The 20,792-nt window shown below is 39.6% G+C and overlaps 1 protein-coding gene across 8 annotated transcripts in view; it reads left to right on the forward strand.

Annotated features, from left to right (window-relative positions):
- Nucleotides 1-20,792, forward strand: part of diaph2 (diaphanous-related formin 2) — a 471,153-nt gene that overhangs the window by 274,491 nt on the left and 175,870 nt on the right. For all 8 annotated transcript variants that reach the window (XR_008572894.1, XR_008572895.1, XM_054792014.1 and 5 more), the window contains one exon: nt 1,092-1,221. Coding sequence is in view for 6 of the 8 variants with exons in the window: in XM_054792014.1 (XP_054647989.1) it covers nt 1,092-1,221 (130 nt within the window). In the remaining 2 variants the exon portion in view is untranslated. The remainder of the gene's footprint in view (nt 1-1,091; nt 1,222-20,792) is intronic.

Consider the following 20,792-nt stretch of genomic DNA (forward strand, 5'->3'; position numbering starts at 1 on the left):
AAATCATACGGGCATAACATTATATTTTTAAATGATAAAATGATATGTGGAATTTAAAATAGTCATATTACAAGAGCATTTTAATTTACAATAATAAATTCATACTATTTAGAAAATGGCATTATGTTTTAAAACTATAGTCATAATATTATGAGACTAAAGTTTAAAATAAAGTCATAATATTAAATGATTAAAATCAACTCAATATTCCAAAATTAAATGCAGATTTTATGAGAAATCATTATAATTTCAGTTTAGGATCTTAGCGTCGTCCAAGTGAGCCAAAGGGGAGAATAAAATAATAATATGACTAGCTTTCCGTAAACATACTGATGAGTTTAATATAATAAATGGAGTTTTTGTGTGGCAATAACAGCTTAGAATGTGACAATAAACACATTCAAATTCATAACTTGTGAAATGAAGAAGGGATTGCACAACACGAGCAAATGACTGATCCTCACTTGATGAAGTGCGTGCGCCTCTGTGTGCGTGTGACGTTGCCCAGACGACCTGTAATTGTCTCAATTTACTGTGTGTGTGTGCGTGTGTGTGCGTGTTGTGTCTATGTGCGTGCGTATGTGTTGGGCCAGGTGCATACATGAGTGCGTGTGAGCAAATCCAACTGTGGCTGTTTGCAGCATGGATACTTTCAGTATGAGTACAAAGTGCTGTGTGCTGCTAATTAGCTTCCCCAGCAGGCTATCGGAGCAGCATGGCAATTGCGGCGGGGAATGATTACGGAATAACTTTTCTGTGCATCTCTGTAGGAAGACTGAGCTTTCTCATTGCTGACACAATGTTGTCTTGAAGTTGACATCATCATATCTTATATTCTTGTATTGTTTTTTAAATGCATTTTATTGTTTTAGTTTAGAATTTCTGTAAATGTTTCAGGCTGCTAAATTTCGAGTTGTTCATCATATTTTGTCCTTTTTGAGTACATTGTTTTGCATTAAGTTAATGTTTTCCTTTTTAAAATGATGTATTATTTTATAAATTATACATTTCTTCAATACATTTGCCAAACACCTGATGCTTAAATCAATGTAAACACGGCTCTTGGTATTTTTTTGTTTCTTTCTTTTTAGCTGCGAGACACCAAATCAATAACTCAAAACACGACGCTGCTTCACTTTCTGGCGGAGAAGTGTGACGAGGCATACCCAGAGATTTTGAGGTTTCCAGATGAACTGGACCACGTGGAGAGTGCCAGCAAAGGTCGGTCTTATATCTTCTACTGTATATCAAAAAAGACCACGCATTCACGTTCACTCATTGCAATGGTGTTATATTGAAGAAGTCAGTGCCACAATTGGTGTCAGAAGTGGGATTCGACCCGCATTGGCCCACAGTCTATGTAGTATCCACGATACATAACACAAAATTATCTTAAATAACTTTTATATATATATATATGTATGTATATATATATATTTTTGCACTCATCCATCCATCCACCCATTTTTTATGCCGCAAGGCATAAAAGGCATCATCACGAGGGTCGCAGACTCATAACAGTAGTATAGTAATATTGGAGTAGCATGGCAGTGCCACGATTGGTGTCAGAAGTGGGATCCAACCCTCATTGACCCACATGGTAACATACACAACACAAAACACAATTTGTTTTTATACTGACGCCTCTATGTGTATAAAAAGGCCATTAATTTGCATGCATGGTAAAATGGTATATTAATATTGAAGTAGCATTCCACTGCCACAATTGGTGTCAGAAGTATGATCCAACCCACAAAAGCCCACAGTGTACAGTCTGTAATGTACACAATACAAAACAGGTTTCTCTTGACTGACTTGTTGTCGCCAACCCACATTAATCCACACTGTAATTGTATGCAATGTATACAGTACAGTCACATTAAGTTCATTTTTGACTAACTTTATTTTAGTTGTTCCCGTCCCTTTATGACAGCTCAAATTGAGTTGTTTGTTTATGTGACCACAGTCATTTAGGCTTTTGGGGGAAATCCGAGCATTCTTATTAAATGATTCAAACATCATAATTACTCATTTAATCTACTTCAACTAATTATATAATTGACTCAGGCAGCTGGCTTTCCTCGCGCGTTCGGAGGGCTGAGATCGTCCTCGTGTATTGATGTCCATAGGCAACATTTTTTAATTAATCAGCTTTGTAAAATTCATTGGAGTAAATTAGTCAGTGAGAAGACAGTGGAACGACGGAGGCCAGGAAATAAACGACTGGTGCCAAAGCCATTAGGAACTATTCAAGGACGACAGATGGAACACACAATGTTTTATTTTTTTTGTTTGTTTTGTGTCACTTGTGTGCATTTGTACGCCACTGCAGACTGCATTTCAAGTTGCATTTTGTCAAGTTCGCGAGCTGGCCGGTAGCTTTTGGGGGTTTTTGTGCGATGTGGGCTCACAAGGGCTCAGGACAATACCCGCGATCGTGAGGAAGTTTCCCGTGCCCCAATTTTTCTATGATTTGGTTTTTGATGACAGTTTGACTTTATTTCACCCCATTTGTTGTTCACTGTCTTGGTTTTCATACAGCCAAACACTGAGCATAGAAAACTAGTTTGTTTGCCCGCGCACCGTGTCACGAATCGATGCAGCATCTCACACGTTTGTGACTCAGCCTGTGTGCTTTTTTAATTGGGTGTGACTGCTAAAGACAAGGGGCCAAAGAATTGTGAGTGCCAGCACCTTGATAATGACGGTGAAGAACTCGTCATGAATGTACAAAGGTGACGTCCGCATGGCCGTTCTTGCCAGGATGTATGGCGAGGCCGCATCAGTTCCATCCTGGCGAAGAAAGAAGAAATGAAGGAAGATAATGTTGAAAAAAGGTAAAGGTGTTAACAAAACAGAGATCACAAACAATCGAAGATGTTGATAAGTTGCTGTTGGTGTGGATCAATGAAGAACAGTTAGCGGGAGATAGGGTGTCCTCCTCTCTTTCCCCTGCTTGCTGTCTTCCATATTCCAACAAGAGTCTTTAATAAAGGTAAAAGTGATGTTAAATGTCAATTTATCTATCATTTATCTATTTTATTAGTCCTTTATATTTATTTCTCCTTGTTCTCTGTACAGTATGTGTTGGGACCGGCCCTTTTACAGGACGAGGCCCACCCAGATTATTTTGTTCTAACAGCTGCCGGAATAAGGCTATGAATCTGAGTTTAACTGTTTAACTGTTAAAGTTTAACTGTTTAACATTAAAAAGGAGTAGATACAAGCAATTATAATGCCAGAGCTGGAGAGAACGATCAACCCGCTAACCGAGATATTGGCAAGTTCGGATGGTCTCTGAAGTGAAACTGAGTTCCTCTTCCTCTTCCGGTCCCAGTGCTCAGGAAACTTCACGTTAACTTTGTTGGTATGTTGACCCGGTCTGATTCCAGCCAGTTCTCAGCTAGAGGGATGAGTGTCCTAGCTAGGAGATAGGAAGGATGACTGTGATGTGTGTGAAGTGAAAGAAGAACGGGGTGCTGTTGTTCCAAGAGAAGTCTTGGCATGTGTTATCTCTCTGTTGCAGATAAGACAGAGTGGAAAATGTCCCCACCTCTAACATATGTAAAACTATAATCATTCTCTATAACAGTGGTTCCCAAACATTTCACAGTCGCGTACCCCTTCAGACATTTGACTTGAAGCCATGTACCCCCTACTACTGCACACTTAAAAAGAAGCATAAACCATTTTTAATTTGTATAAAATTGAAATATCGAGTGGGAGTTATTGGTTAATTAATTTTATAGTAAGTAATTCAGGTTCAAAATGTTTTATTTGTCAAGGTCAAATGTTGAGACAAGTTTTACATGAGCGCTGATAAATAGATAAGATGTGAATTTCTCTTGGCGATGAATAACGTATCGAAGTATTCATCCTACATATATTTTATTTTCAGCTGGATGTTGGGATCCTTCCGTTTGAATGGGTTGAACTTGAGCTTCACTTTTGTCCACTTGCAATCGCTGTGATTTAAGTCTGCATATTAATTTGATAGCAAAGTGAAAGGGAAAGTTGAACAAACCTGATAAAGCAGGATCTGAAGTACAAAAATACACACAAGCAGCGATAAAGCTTCGTTTTCAGGGGAATCCCCACGCTCTCGTCCTGACCTGCTCATACCTGTACATTTGGGAGGTTTTCACAGCGCAGGGATTGGAACGTCCATGTAAGTTAAACCATCCAACTTACTTCTTCATATCACTCACACAGAGCAATGAAGAACTCCTTGCTGTGTCTCCTCCCTTCTTTCTGCTATGACGCCCTGTGCGCCCTGTGCTATGAGGCGTTCAGGTGCGCTCATAATTGGGAGTGTTAGGCGCTAATTGTTTTACTTTATTATTTATGTGCCCCCTACGACAGTTGGCGTACCCCACTTTGGGAATTTTTTGGTATTTTTTGTTAATATTGTTAGGTGTCTGGAACGGATGAATTGGATTTACATGATTTCCTGTGGGAAAAGTTGCTGCGGTTATTTGTACATTTCAGTTTTCGGCTGAATTTTTGCAATGATTACTAACGAAAACTAAGGATTCACTGTACAATGTTTGATGTATTAGTGAAATCAGGCAGGGGCTCTTTACAAGGGGAATGTTGTTACCTTTATTGGCTACTTCTGACTTTCCTTCCACAGTCTGATATTCACCTTTTTAACACCTGAATCAACACATTGAGGTCATTCAATTTCAAATGAGTCTATTATATAAACATTCATCAGGAAATTGCCTGATTTATGTTTCTGCGTCAAGGTTTGTGCACGCTAAAAACAACAACAACAAAAAAATCTTAACCTTGCTACGCCATCTGCAAAGGCTGCGATGGGTAAGCTTATAATTAAGGACGGATAATTAGCGGGCCAATATGAGGAATTATGATGTCCTACCGATAAATCTGATAAATTATAAAATAGCTCAGATAAACGATCATTTCAAAATACAATCCAATGAGGCAAGATGACCCATACTGTGCTGGTGAGCAAATCAAGCACTCCTTTTTTTCTCCTGCCTGTGACCTTAGTGGCCGACTGTTTCAGAGGAAGACATTTTGCGTGCTCGTTGCACTAAATGCTCTACTATGAGGGGAAAAAAAACCTTTAACACATCAAACCTTACCACCCACCTGAAATGCCAGCATCGCTACGACGTCCGGGCTTGTTCAAACGCTGCGGCATTTGAAAAGTGCAAAAAGTTTGCCAGAGATAACCCGAGGGCTAAAGCGATCTGGATTTTGTAATGGAAGTGTTGGCGCTGAACGACCAGCCCTTTTTCACTGTTGAAGATACCGGCTTTTGTTGGCTTAATAAACCTCTTGGAGCCACGGTTTGTACTGTTTTGTATGTTTTGTCAATAGTAGTGATGCCATGCTATTTGATTAGGGCGAATCTACAGATACAGTTTGTCAAATCCAACTTTGTTTGAGTCGTACTTTTCTCCAGGTGTGCACAAACAGCAGTGAAATCTAAATTTAAAAAAAAATACACATAAAAAAACGATAGGTATTGGTCTTGAGAGCATAAAGTTATCAGTATCGGCTTGACAAAAAAAATATGTGCATCCCTACCTATAATACATTATTTCCTGTTTTCATATGACTGTTTTCGGAAAGACTCCATACAGCGTTGCTTATGAAGCGATGGCTTATATAAGCGGGCTGAAGTCCTATTGGCTGTTGAGCAGTGAGTGCTGGAAAGCAGATGGTTATGTCAGCGCGTTGCTGTCACTTTATATGTCAACCTAACAATGTAGCAGTAATCCAGTAAGGGGATCTCTGCTGTGATTGGGCACATTTGACACCAAAAATGACAAGTGTGAGCGCTTGGATTTGTCCTGAAGTGTTGTACACTTCCCTAGCCCCAGCACGCTTGGAAAAGGTTGGCCTCGGCCCCTCATAATCGCTTATTGCTGCTCTCGTCAGTTATTAATGATAACCGTCGCTGTGTACTGAAGAAATAAACAAAGTTCCAATGGCTGTTGAGCAGTGTGACTGATGGATAGCAATTGACTCTCCAAATGTGGTTATTGAGACAATAATCATGTGACGTTAACCATAACAGTCAATATTTTCATACCATGACCTCATATTTATATCGCTGGCGAAGCTTCATTGGCAAATTTGCCTCATTAAAGTCACTGTAGAGATGGATATATGTGTGTGGGGGGGGTGGCCTGACAATGCAAACGTGGTGATCCCACTCCATGACTACTGCAGTGACAATCTGTCTTGACAATGTGCGAAAAGAGAAAATATGACACAAATGTTCTCATAAATCTATTTAGTCTAAGACATGGCCAAGGGCAAAGTACTTTAGTGCCTGGGAGAGAGAGACAAAATGGAGAATGGTGCGAGGGGGAGGGCTTTGAGGATATTAATTCTGCTGTGAATATATCTATTATCCACATTCATTTCAAGGCACCGCGGCATAATAAAGCAGTGCCCGTTTTCCCCATTGAAACTCCTCCATGTACTTGGCTCTGTATTACTTAGACAAAATGCCTTTCTGGATGAGCAGGGAAGCAGAAGAGATCATTTGTCTTTCTTTTACAATAGAAGGATCTGCAAGTTGACACCATTTCCTCTTACGCCAAAGCAGAAAGGCTATCGAACTGTCAGCAGCTTGCATAAGGGTTAATATCAAGATGAAATATTAGCGTTGATATTGATTACAGTCTATTTCTGTGTTTATGTTCAGAAAGCATGCATAGGTTAGACAGATACTTTATTGATTCCGAAGGAAATTCCTCTTTTGTCAAGTAATAACAATGTGTATTATATGATAAATAACAATAAAAAATAAATACAAAATTAAAAATAAAATAGCATACAAGTAAATATATAATACAATAAAAATTACATTGTAAAAGTAATGTATTTTTTTAAAATTAAATATAGAACATAGAATAGATAAAAATGCAAGTGGATTATGTGCAATTGAGTGACCCTAAGGTGCATAGCAACTAATAAAGCTACACAGTTTCAGGAGAAAAAAAACTACAATTTGCATGTGACTATTGCAATGTAATATGTCTAAGCAGTATGTTTACTATATGTTGAATCTGTTAATGATTTAGGTTTATGTCAGGTGTGTGTGTGAGTTGTTATCATGCATGTGTTTAAATCACTTTTCTAGCATCACAGGATAAAGACAGGAGCAGAAGAGGAGCGTAGCCTTGTGCAACTCAAAACTCCTCCGAGCTGCACAAGACTGGTCTTTTGTTCGCCTCATACGGAGCCTGCTCTGCTCCTTTCTATGCACAAGAGTACAGTGAAATATACTGCTCAAAAAAATTAGAGGAACACTTCAAAAACACATCAGATCTAAACTGGGGGAAAAATGATCTTGAATATCTTTCCTGATAATAAGTGGGTGATGTATTAGTAACAAAATGATGCCACATAATTTGATAGAAATGAAAATGATCACCCTATAGATGGGGGAAATCAAAGACACCCCAAAAATGAAAGTGAAAAAATTATGTAGCACACTGGTCCATTTAGCTAAAATGTCATTGTAGCAACTCAAAATGATTCTCAGTAGTTTGTGTGGCCCCCACGTGCTTGTACGCATGCCTGACAACGTCGGGGCATGCTCCTAATGAGACTACGGATGGTGTCCTGGGGGATCTCCTCCCAGATCTGGACCAGGGCATCAATGAGCTCCTGGACAGTCTGAGGAGCAACCTGGTGGCGCTGGATGGACCTAAACATAATGTCCCAGATGTGTTCTATTGGGTTTAGGTCAGGTGAACGTGGGGGTCAGTCAGTGGTATCAATTCCTTCATCCTCCAGGAACTACCTGCATACACTAGCCACATGAGGTCGGGCATTGTCGTGGACCAGGAGGAACCCAGGTCCCACTGCACCAGCGTAGGTTCTGACAATGGGTCCAAGGATTTCATCCCGATACCTAATAGCAGTCAGGGTGCCGTTATCTAACCTGTAGAGATCTGTGCATCCTTCCAGGGATATGCCTCCCCAGACCATCACTGACCCACCACCAAACCGGTCATGCTGAATGATGTTGCAGGCAGCATAACGTTCTCCACGGCATCTCCAGACCTTTTCACGTCTGTCGCATGTGCTCAGGTTGAACTTGCTCTCATCAGGGAAGAGCACAGGGCACCAGTGGTGTAGTTGCCAATTCTGGTGGTCTGTGGCAAAAGCCAATCAAGCTCTATGGTGCTGGGCAGTGACTACAGGGCCCACTACAGGACGTCGGGCCCTCAGGCCACCCTCATGGAGCCTGTTTCTGATTGTTTGGTCAGAAACATTCACACCAGTGGCCTGCTGGAGGTCATTTTGTAGGGCTCTGGCAGTGCTCATCCTGTTCCTCCTTGCACAAAGGAGCAGATACCGATCCTGCTGAGGGTTGAAGGACCTTCTACGGCCCTGTCCAGCTCTCCTGGAGTAACTACCTGTCTCCTGGAATCTCCTCCATGCGTCCAGGTGTATAATAAACAATAATATTTGTATCAAAATGGGTGATAACTTACATACATATACAGTATACATTTCTCTAACAGTTTATTGGCATTTGATGACCTTGACGGAGTATTATCTGCATGTTTGTGTTGTTTAGGTGAATTGTCTCGTATAAAACAACATTGGTTGCATTCTTGACGCTCCAAGACAGTCCAAGACCCACTGTTATGGACTGCACGGGAGGACGGACTGCTGCCGCTGTGACGTCCCGCTGCTGCGTATGCAATTTGGTCTTTATTATGACAATAACAATTTTTATGACTTACTTATTTAAGTTTTTTCATCAACCAGCAGACCACGAACCGAGAACATTGCAAAGCTGTTAATTTAATGGCAAAGTTGCTGAGAGCACTTCAAATGTGAGTCTAAAATGCCGAGCCTCCTTTTGTTACCTGCCATATTTAATCCAATAGTACTATGTGACTAGTACAAAAGTACCACATTTTATACTAGTTGGCACAAATCTAAATTTAATTTGATGCCTGTTTTAGAGTAATACGAATACATGGAAATGAATTGTTCAATAATATATTTTTTAGTTAAAAATAACCCAATTATCAAAATAAAATGACGATTTAAATATTTTTGTGATAGAAATCTGTCCTGTTATGGTAGCTCAGGCGTATGCAACTTGCACTACTAAGCTACAAAGTAGAGGTGAGCTATTTGTGTTTTATGTGACTGCCAACATTTAAACTGTACTTTATTTACAAGGCACATCTCAACTCAGTGTGCACATTTGTCGTTAAATACAGGGATCATGTTTGAATAAAACACTTAAAAAAATACGAAGAGGCGAGGCAAATATTCTCTGGTGGGCTACTGCTAGCTTGCAAGCTGTTGGAGACCCCTGTGATAACGTCACTGTCTAAAGCTGAACACATTACGTGTTTCTGTTGAACAACAACCAGAAACCATACATATTATAATGGTAACAAGCGAGCAAGATTGTTAAATGACACTTTAAAAAGTAAGCTAGCATGTACCTCATGAACATACTAGCCCCTTGTAGCTTTCCCGTGGGACAAATACTAGCTAGCTAGCTGCCGCCAGAGAGGCCGTGATAGCCAGGCAACATGTGTCTGAAAGTCGAATGAGATTGAAACGTGAGCGATCACACACGCTGGCAAAGACAGGCTTAGCCTGTGACAAGCTGTAGTGGTGCCCACGGGCACCAGGTAGCCCCCCACGACCACATGAGGTGCCCGCAAGCCTGCTTGTCCTTCAAGTTTTCAGTTAGTAATGAAAGAACAGTAGAAAGAAATGCATTCTGAAATACAAAATGTGAGTTGTGGACACCAGCATTTTGTTAATGTTCTGGTAAAACAAGCATATTCACTTTGTTTGGGTTTAAAATAAGCTCTGAAAATAAACGTTACAAAAATGAGTAGCTCTTGGCCATTTTCATTTTGTAAAAGTAGCTCTCACAAGGAAAAACGTTGGTGACCCCTGCTGTAGTCAATTGACTGAAACATCTTACACGGTACTTTTCATTCTCTCGATAATAAGGAACAAAGTGGACGTCAACACAGGACGGGTCGCGTACTTTTATCTGGTCACACATATGCGAATGCCAACAGGGCAGTTTATCAAAATAAAATGCAACGAAAAAATGTTCTGATATATATATATTTTTTTAACTAATTGTGGTCAATGTGTGTAAATAATAAACTATATATGTATCTACAGTATATATCATATATATCCATTCATGCAATATATTACTTCGCACTGTTTTTAAGGTAACAAAAACCCCTCATTTTTAAGGTGTGGCGGCTTTTATTTTGTCGTGGCACTGCGCCACCATCAATAACATGTAGCGCAAACCTTGAGGTTATGGAGGAATCGCGTAATCAACACATAATTATAATTGTAATTGTAAATATGTTATAATAGATCATTTAAGTCCTAATATAGTATGTCTTGAACTTGTACATGTAGTATCCGAAGATTGTTATTCTGCTGTATGTCACTTTAGCATCAAGTACACGCCACCATTAGTCATCGCAGCCTCAGAGCTGTGGCTGGAAATGGAAACAATTTCCTCGCCGGTCGTCTGAGGGATTCTCGTCCCTGGACCCAGGAAGTAGTAATAGAGAAGGATCGGGGAGGTCAGCGGTGGAAAAGGACAGTCTGTCATGAGGAATATTAGGAAACCGACCTGTCGAGCTTCACCGGCTCTGGATGAATGATGACTTCCAGAGTTTTCTTTGTTTTTTTTTCCAGTCCTCGCTTCTCTTAAGTTATATATGGGACGATATATGGTACGACAAAGAACAATTTATTTTCTCACCATACTTTGTTCCTCAGGCTGACTTACTACACCGTGCTGGCCAGCCAGTATGAATAAAACAGCAATACTCAACACTGAGCCCATATGGAAAAGAAATAGACAAAACGTACAAAAAAAACTAAAACTTTCAGTCACCTTCAGTTTATGTTTCATACATTGGGCACCATATAAATCATGCATGATTTACTCTTGAAAGCATTTTTTTAAATACATTTCAAAAGAATCATGTGAAAACTATGTAGTGTGTGGTATAGAAGGAAATCACATGTCAACATACCACACCATATATGTTTCATACATGTTTTAAAATAATAGTCTATAACTACAGTAACGATCATATAAGCCTTATATGATGCACAATGTATGAAACATAGTGACTGAAATGTTTTTTTTTTTTGTTTTGTTTTGTTTTTATTTTAATAAGCTTTCTTATTTCTTTTCCATATGGGAGAATAATGTTCCAATGTCATTTTTCGACGGTAGACCAAGTACTGCATTTTTTTACACGCTGATCTTCCACTAAGTTACGCTGACTCAACAGAAAAGCATCACTGACTCGCACACCAGGCACTAACTTTTTGTACATATTGTCTTAAAATAACACATTTAATCAATGACAATTAAGTTGTTTTCATGTATTTGTTTAGGCAGGGGGTGTAATGTGCATGCAGACGTAATCTATTACCAATCCATGTGGGGCGCCCCTTTGGTGAGGGGTCCGTTCACTGACGATGTGTCTAGGTTGCACCTCAAGGCGTATTATATCACTAGTAAGTCTGTAAGGCAAACAGCTAATCACAATTTACGCACGACTGTTCTTATAAATGCAGTACTCATTGGCATGTTAACAATGACTTTGCACTTATTTTCTATGGAGAGACACTGGTTGCATTTTGTCTGTCAAGAGATTCTAATAAGACGTAAGATAATGAAGAGGATTGTTGTACAAATGAGCCGGAAATTGAGTTTTCTCCCAGGGAGAACCCTGGCTCATCCAGATAAGGCTGTGTCGAGGCGTTACAACAGCAGCATCGCAGATATGTAATATTGACTGACTCCCACCTAGCTCTGAATGTCTCTTACACACTCGTGTGATGTCTGGGCTCAGACAATTACAGTATATAAACAGACTGCCTAGTGGGTTTCATGTAATTGTTTTTTTTTTGTTAGTTTTTTTTTTTTTTTTGTAAAGAATTAATCCAACACAATTTTCCAAGTTCCCCTCCATGGACCACTTGTGATTTATATTTTCAAATCCCCCCAGAAGTGGAATTGACATTTTTTTTCCCCCATTTCATAAGCCAGTGCTGACTGATTTGTCTTTGTCTGTGTTAATTAAAATTCACAGAAAGGACAAGCTCGGAAAAAACAGAGAAACTTTTGAACTAACTGACAATACTGACAAGTGTGTTGGTTTTTTTCAGGTTTTAGATTAGTTTGAGAGTTGCAATAGTCCAACAAATTACCTATTTACTTAAATATAAGACAATCAACAAACAAACAAAAAAAGCTTCTTTTTCAAGACCCATTTTTAGAAACCTATTTTTCATACAAAATCAAATATAAAATGAAACGTTCAGTGAAATCATTTCTGTCTCTGTGTCGTGGCTGCATCTCTCCAGGTACGTGAGTGACAGGAGAAAAGTACAAGTAAATAATAGAAGGATAATTACTGCATGTATGTATTTAATTACCTCCAAAACTGCACCGATTTACCAGAAAACATTGATGACATGTTTGATGTATTTTGAATTACTATAAATGTTCCAATAAGCGCTTCTAGTCAATTAACCACCAAGTCTCCTATAGTCACCGGGTCCATGGTCTTTAAAGCAAATATCCCCTGGGGTCTCGAATTAGTGCTTGGTCACAAAACATTGGCATAGGCAACCTCCTAATTTAATGTTTTGTAGTGTCATGAGTAGTCAGCATCCAACAACTTCATCTACCTCTGTATGCACTTTAAAATGTTGCTACACAGCTGCTGGTGCGAAACTCACGTGTGTTACACTTAATGTCGCCGTACTGTTGTTTACAATGAGCTCATCAGCAGTATTGATACTGACTGAGAAGTTTGCTCCATACCGCTATTACAACATTGGTTCTGTTGCTACTGTGTTGCACAATGCACTTGTTAATAAATGACCACGGTTCCTTTCCACTTGCTCATGCTCTCCAAATTATTATTAACCAGTAACAAAAGACTGCAACTATATATGTATAGATTAGGGATATCCGGTGATATCGACCCACCAATAATATTGGCCCGATATCAGAATAAAAATGTGATATCAGTAGACATTGTTATCGGGTTTTTTCCCCATAATGAAAACCAATATTTAAAAAATGCTGTATATATGGACATTTTAATGTTCACATGGCTGTTTTGTTCCTGGCCGTTCTGACTGTAGTGAAGTCGGCTAGCTCCTCACGTTAGCATCCGGAACGCTAGCTGTTAGCCATTTAGTGAAGCACGGATAAGCTGCACTCCATGAAGGTCTTGACATATATATATATATATATATATATATATATATATATATATATATATATATATATATATATATATATATATATATATATATATATATATATATTAGGGATGTCAGATATATTTTTTTAATATTAAATAAAACAGCACCTCTCCAATGATTGTCTGCTTCCAACTAAATAAAGATGTAAAATGTACAAAAATATGCCAGATATTTGTTTCACCCACACAGATGTCTTACAAGGCAGACAAGGCAGCCATGGCTGTAAAGTGCTCCTGTTCTTCCCTCCATTCCTTCGCTCACTCATTGCCTCCATTGACCACACTTTGCGGAAACGTGTTTGCAGCTCAAATGCTGTCATAAAGTGGGCAGCCTTTGCCAAACCACCCTTCCCTCGTTCCCCACATGTCAATGTGAGGTGGGAATTGATTTTGGATACTAAATTGGGTCATTTTTATTACGGGCTGCCATCGATATATATATGTACAGTATATCATTTGAAAGCATGGCCTGTGGCCAGTGTCGCGGGGATGCTCATCAGGCTTTTACCCCCCCCTTGGGAGTTGACTGAGCTGCTTTCCTCTTTAGAGGTAATGCACGCCACTAGATGTGAAGACTCCATCATTTCTTGATGATTTATGCGCATTCACTGGCTGCATTGCAACATTTGCTTCAACCTTTTTGGCAGAGCAAAATGGTCTTTGCGCATCAAGTCAGGTATTTATCCGCATGACGCACGTTTTTGGGCTATTTTTATGCGTAGTGTTAGGCCATGTCCACAGGGAAATGGACATTTTCATCAACACACATTTTCCCCACGCCGGTGTTACATAAAATGTCCATCCACACCAGTGGCATTTAAAATAAAAAAAAAAAAATCTGTCCACATAAAAACATATTCACCGGCTGTCATCTTGCATTTTGGCCAATCAAAAGCGTGAAAAAGCAACATCAGCTGCACATTCTGACACCATATAGTGAGATATTAGCTGCGTGACGCTGTGTACATTTTATTACATGGGGCCCAGTGGACAACATGGTGCATGTTATGATCCATGCATGCACGTTTACCCTGCACACAATTAAATCAGCACCTGTAAATCTCCATTACCCGTGTTCTGTTGTGTAGCTACATTTGAAGTTGAATGAGTGGTTATCATCCAGCAGCGTTATCTACCTCTGCATGCGCAGTGATCTGCATGTTCTTTCAAATGCTGGTACTGAACTGTGTGAAACTTGTGAATGATACACCTGCCACACACTGTTGTTTACCATGAACTCAACAGCAGTATCATTGTTGCCTTACTGTTATTACAACATTGGTTTTGCTGCTGCTGCAGTTGGGCATTAATACACTTGTTAATAAATGACCATGTGGTCCTTTCCACTGAAATACAGTTGTTATGATCACTGTTTCGTGGTTGACTACGGCCTATTATTAGGACAAAAAATGCATATTTAGGCAATGTAAGGTGTGCTTGGCCTAAATTAAGCATTTTCAAGCATGTTCTAAATGAACTAAAATACAAACAAAGGCAAATGCAATGCAAGGTGATGAACTGAACTGTAGTCTACACTGGCCACAAGGTGTCACTAGTAACACGCACCAGACTTGCTCGACAGCAACAGGCTTTTATTATTTTATAATTATTTATCTCACAACAGGCACAATAGTAACATAATAATAATAATAATAATAGTCATCATAATCATAATAATAACACAGCCGTAAGTGTAAAGGTGACTATAGGGGTGTAACTTCATGTCTAGAGGGCTCTAATGACGGTTAAAATTGTGTTTAGAAAGTCATAAACAGGTTTTCTATGCTCTAACTTTGAAAATATTCTCTTTAGTAATATTGAGTCCTGCTTTGCGGAAACCCACGTATCACGGTCGGGTCTGGAAGCAATTAATCTCGTTAAATGAGGGATGACTGTACATTAGACACGTTGGACATTAAATACATTAGACCAGTCCTTCTGAATTATTTGCTGCTTGATGTTACCTCTCGTCTCTTTGTCCAGCATGTGAATGTGCTTTGTGCAATGCTTTGCTATGTGAATATTACAATCAGTCGCTTTGAATGGGAAATAGAGGATTTTCTGATCACAAAGACAGCCTATTACATAGAAATGGGACAAGGTATTAATGGGGTTGTCTGTGGTACGCCCTATTCTCTGTACAGGTATAATGAATCTTGGATCATTCATTAACACGTTGTACTTGCACTTGATGAAGTACTTTAATTCTCCATTTAATAGACACTCTTCTAAGGTGACAATTATTAGGATTTAGACAAAAGCACCTCAAGGATGGTGGCGCTTTCACACAGCCCACTATCACGTTAGTACCGCTGAAGTAAAGGAGTAAACAAATGATAAATGAGTAATGCCTAATGAACTTTTAGAAACTTCATGTAACTTCTTTTACTTTTTTAATTTACTCTGAAAATGTCATGCCTTTGAAAAATGTTTAATTAAAATTGAAAATAACATAGAACAGGCTCTAAAATGTGTGTTTTTTAATGCAATTGTGTGATGAATCCAGTCTGACAAATAATGCATTTAATCCATTGTGAAATGTAACCTTCACCACAGGTTATTCAAAAATGGGAAAAGGAAATGATAAACACATATTTTTACAGTTATGGTGTCTTGTCCAAACAATTGCCCCCCGACCCTTTGCCTCGACATGGTGTAGCAGCTGAAACTATCCGCTCGACAAAAGGTCTGTTTTTATCCCGGCAACTGAAGCAGAGGTAAGGAGGAATAGAATTGATTGTTGCAGGCATCCATGAGATAAAGCCCTCGCGAAGCCGTCTGCTGTGTTTATCATCAGGTGGCCTTTTCTGTGTGTGCAACGCTGCCACGTTGACGTGTTAAGTCATAATAGTCCAAGCTAGCATTCTCTGGCGGGGGTTCCCAATACAATCGTGCAGGCTTGTGGGTACTGTGTTTCATGTCAAGCCCATTATTGTGTCCATCTTCTGCTGCGCACTTGGATAGCCTTCAACCTTTACATTTAATGGATTCTGCTCAGGGGGGCCGCACGGTGGTCTAGTGGTCAGCATGTTGGCCACACAGTCACAGTCTGGAGATCGGGAAGACCTGGGTGAGGAGAAGCGGCATAGAAAATGGATGGATGGATGGATGGATGGATGGATGGATGGATGGATGGATGGATGGATGGATGAAAAACGGTGGCAACTAAAACCTTGCACTCACAAAACGTGCATGTCAAGGATAACAGTCATGATGATTGGACACCACATGATTTTTTTGATACCAATACATAATCAACTTAACAGTTTGTTCACATGGAGTCATTTGGCTCCGTAACTATAGCTTAGCTTCTTGCTTTGCAGCTGATGTGTATGAGAAGACAACAGAAGTCGTTCAAAGCGCTTCCCACGTTAATTAATGCATGATTTTCAAAGTTCCTGTACTTGGTAAATGTTATCTTCAATATTAGTATTGCCTCTGTTGCTGATTTGGACTTCTGCAAAATTGCCGTTCTAATTAATCTTTTTTGATTTTTTTGTACATTTTTGCCACAGTTTGGTATTCTTTGTGGACTGACTTGGTTCACGACTCGCCAGCTGCCCGCGCTGTAGCTGAACATGATAACTGTTTGGACCAAGGATTCTCAACTGCTGGGTCGCAAAGCCGTATTCAGTGGGTCGAGAGGTCTTTGCCCAAAAAAATATGTAATGATCCGATGCCCATGAATGCACCTCACATCTGTGCCGTTTGCTTGCTACGCCACCACGAAGTGCGTGCCATGTTTATGGGCGACTTGGTCAAGCTTGAGCGGGAGGGGAAGGACATAGAGTGTGGACTTTACCTGTCGTCTGTCCGACACACAGCTGGAAACACAAATCTGCTATTCTGCTGTAGTAGAGCGCAAAAAAACGCTGCTGATGTTGCTGCATCTCACGTTGTTTTACATCGTAGAATTCCGCCCACAATTAAGACTACCAGGTACAAAACAACAGGACTGAGAGGCCCAATTCAATCTATTGACCCAGGCAGACCACTTACCTACTGAGTGTTGGAAAAAGAGCAACATGACTTGTTCCACCTATTTCAGGTCCACGTGCATATGCTCTGATTCAACTCCCCAGATATTCCATGTACTGAAAACTTTGTGTTAACAATATATTAATTTGTGGATAAAAACTGCCTGTTCCTGAAATGATCATGAAACGTGTTTTGTGCTGGCACACCGTGTTATTTTGCACCGCCTCAAATTCAAATCACTTTCAATTTTAAATGTGCATAAATACATTTAATGATGAAATAAATAAGATATGTGTGAAGTTTGTGTTAAAAAATTTCCGCAATTTGGGTCGGCGCTTGTTACTGGGGTGATTGATGGTGTGTCCCGCAGCCAAGGAAGCTGAAAACCATTGGTTTAGGCAACCATTTCTAGTCATCGTTGCAATTTAAACGTGATCACATTGGAAGACGCCCCCACATGCTACATTTCCCATCAGTTGCTTGTATCCCATATCACTCGGAAAACCAGTATAAATCCACCCTGCAGGAGAACTGTCTTCATCCCTGATAATAACTCCACCTCGGGATACATTTTACCATCGCATTGCTGGTACTTCAAAAGTGAAAATTAGATTTTTCTCTGCAACCTATATTCAGAGAATGCTACTTGGTGGTTAGCAAGAGCCAGCCAAGCCTAGAGCTGTTGAATCTTACAATAGGCTCTTTGGCTGCAAGCTACAACCAACCCCCCTTCTTACTTAACTGGTGAGGATGAGATCCCTTTGGGCTACATGATCGCTAAGCAAACACCCTGAGTGTTGTTTGCCTTTTGGTGTTCTCCTTCTGGCCTGTAGAACCTGACTAATTGCTGTCATCACACTGCCTTTCTTATGTCCATCATCTTCTTCATTAGCTACATCTCACTTGATAACACACATAAAAGCAGATGTATCTTCTGTAGTGCTGTGCCTATATGGATGTTCCTAGAAAGGCTCATCCCATATGACAAAAATATTAAGAAAAAAACATGATAAGGCAGCCTTGTCAGATTTTTGTGTTATTTTATCTGCAAATAAATGTGCTCTTTGTGTTATTTAAAAAAAAAAAAACACCAAAAATATTGTTGCTTTATTTTTATTCCCCCCAAAAAACAACACAAATGTTTTCTTTAGTTTTTATCCAAGAAGCCAACAACACACTTTATTTGTTATTACTATCCAACAACATACATGTATGTCTTTTTTTTTAACCAGAAAACAACAAAAAAATGTGTTATTTGTGTTATTTATTGAAAAAAAAAAAAAAATGCTTGTTTTCATTGTCTTTTGTATGAAAATAAAAGCATCACATTTGGAAATACAGGCGGTCTTCCATTCCTACAATGCATTGTAAGTCGAATTTTAGTGTAAGTCAGAACTCATACCTAAATTAACACTTGAAGGACATAAAATACAGCAATAAAAACCCTAAATACAAAAATCAAATGAAATGGTCATAAAAAAAGAGAGATAAAAAAACACTACTGATAAACTGATTGTTTATTATTGTCGCTTTCAGTGGAGCAGATCCTTTAACATGCTCAAGGATACTGTAGCGACCTGGCAGTTATACTGTATGTAGTGTTAATGAGTTTCGTATTGGTGAAAGTGACAGTTTGAGTCCTGACTATGTGTGCGGGTGCCATAGGAAGGCGGCTGTGTGCAGAGAGGACCGTTGAGTTGTCTGATGTTGTTTTGGCGTGGCTGCGGCCGAAAGCAGCCTGTTTTTGCAGTGAAGAGATTGTTGATCGACCACCTCCTCGTCTCTCCTTATAACATCCGGGCATTACAATTAGGGATGCTCCGACAGATCGGCCACCGATCAGTATCGGCCGATTTTCGTAAAAAAAAAACGCATGACCGTGATATGCCAATAAATGCCTTTCAACACCGATCACATGTGTCCTGCCCTAACTAGCATCTTGGGCAATGTCGTCCTCCCACTTTGCTTCAAAACAAAAGCAATCATGTCTGCCATGTGGAACCTAACTGCGAACACAGGCCATGAAAACGATCATGCGAGAGTAGCACATTAAAAAGCTTTAATGCGGCATTTGAAGAACGACATTTGACGAGTATGGTGGGTTTTGGAGGCTCACGGCAGCTCACGTCGAACGGCAGCTAACACAGCCATGTGGCTAACACTCACCCGTATTTATGTGACAGTCTGACGGCTAAGCTAATAACCCGAAAGATAATTTCATTCATCGGAGGAGAGCAGCCTTTCTCAACGGTGGAAGACACCGGGTTCGCCAAAGTCTCCTCGAAGAAGGTGTGTCATCCTAGAAGTTCCATGAGTTGCCTTCAAAAAGTAGGTAAAATATGTTTTTGTCTAAATGAAGGTTCCTTATGGTTCCTGTTTTCACATCAAATAGCCAGTAGGAGTGGTGCAGCCAGGAATTTGGGGTCCCATGAAAAAAAATCACATTGCCGCCCTACTTTATTTATTAATTACTAATTTGATAAGTAATTACCTATTTTTTGGGTTCCTTGGCACTCAAGGGACCTTGGGATCATCCTGGCTTTTCCCTTTTATGTGGCACCCGGCTAATAGAACTCATCATAAATCAGTAGAAAAATATATAATTAATCCATGTGGTTGTTATCAGTTTCGGTCTATTTCAGTCCTGGCTGATTGGTATCGGAATCGGCAGCATAAAACCCTGATGGGAGCATCCCTAATTACAATATGATGTTCATCTTTATTGATGGTCGCGACAGGCACATACTGACAGCGGTGTACCTTAGTGCGTGGGCCTCACATCTTCTCAGCGAGTCTCGTTAACGAACCAAAATTTGCTTCCGTAACCATGAAACGCCGTAGCAAACCAAACAGTAAACCAAGGGCCACCTTTACTTGTTTTTTTTTGTTTTTTTTATTGGACAGTGATGATATTTAGTTGACGTTCGTAGTTGTGCCCCAGAAGTGGATGTCTCGATGGTTTAAAGCAAATCAAAGGCCAAAAATGTGTAGTTAATAATTTTTATGTGAACGTTAGTGGAGTACACACCGTTTTGTTGATTTGCAACAAGTGCAAGTCATTTGTTTATGTTTTATACATTTCTATCTCCTTTTTAATTAGACTCTTGGTACAAAGTTTTCACTGGTGGCTGTCTCGTTACAGGATTCCCTGTGCTGTTTTTCGTACTATTATACTGCACTGAGTATTCTTCCCTATTGTGGATGGCAAACAAAAGTCATCCTGACACCCTTAAAACGTGTGATCACGGCATGATTGCACCTTTATTTGTACATTCTGTATGTAATGTCTCTCATATGCTTTTATGTCGAGTGACTTTCATATTGTGTGGCTGATAAATGAAGACAAATACGGCTGTGTGAGAATTGATCTGACCTTTCTCGCTGTGAAGGGATATGAATCTTTTGGTATCTATGTTATTAGTTTTATTTTGGGGCGCTAGAGCTCCTCATTTAGGCAGTTAGACAAGTAGTACAGGTACAAGCTATAAATATGATTTATTTGCTTCGTGG

Source organism: Dunckerocampus dactyliophorus, chromosome 11 (genome assembly GCF_027744805.1).
Source record: "Dunckerocampus dactyliophorus isolate RoL2022-P2 chromosome 11, RoL_Ddac_1.1, whole genome shotgun sequence".
Lineage (NCBI taxonomy): Eukaryota > Metazoa > Chordata > Actinopteri > Syngnathiformes > Syngnathidae > Dunckerocampus > Dunckerocampus dactyliophorus.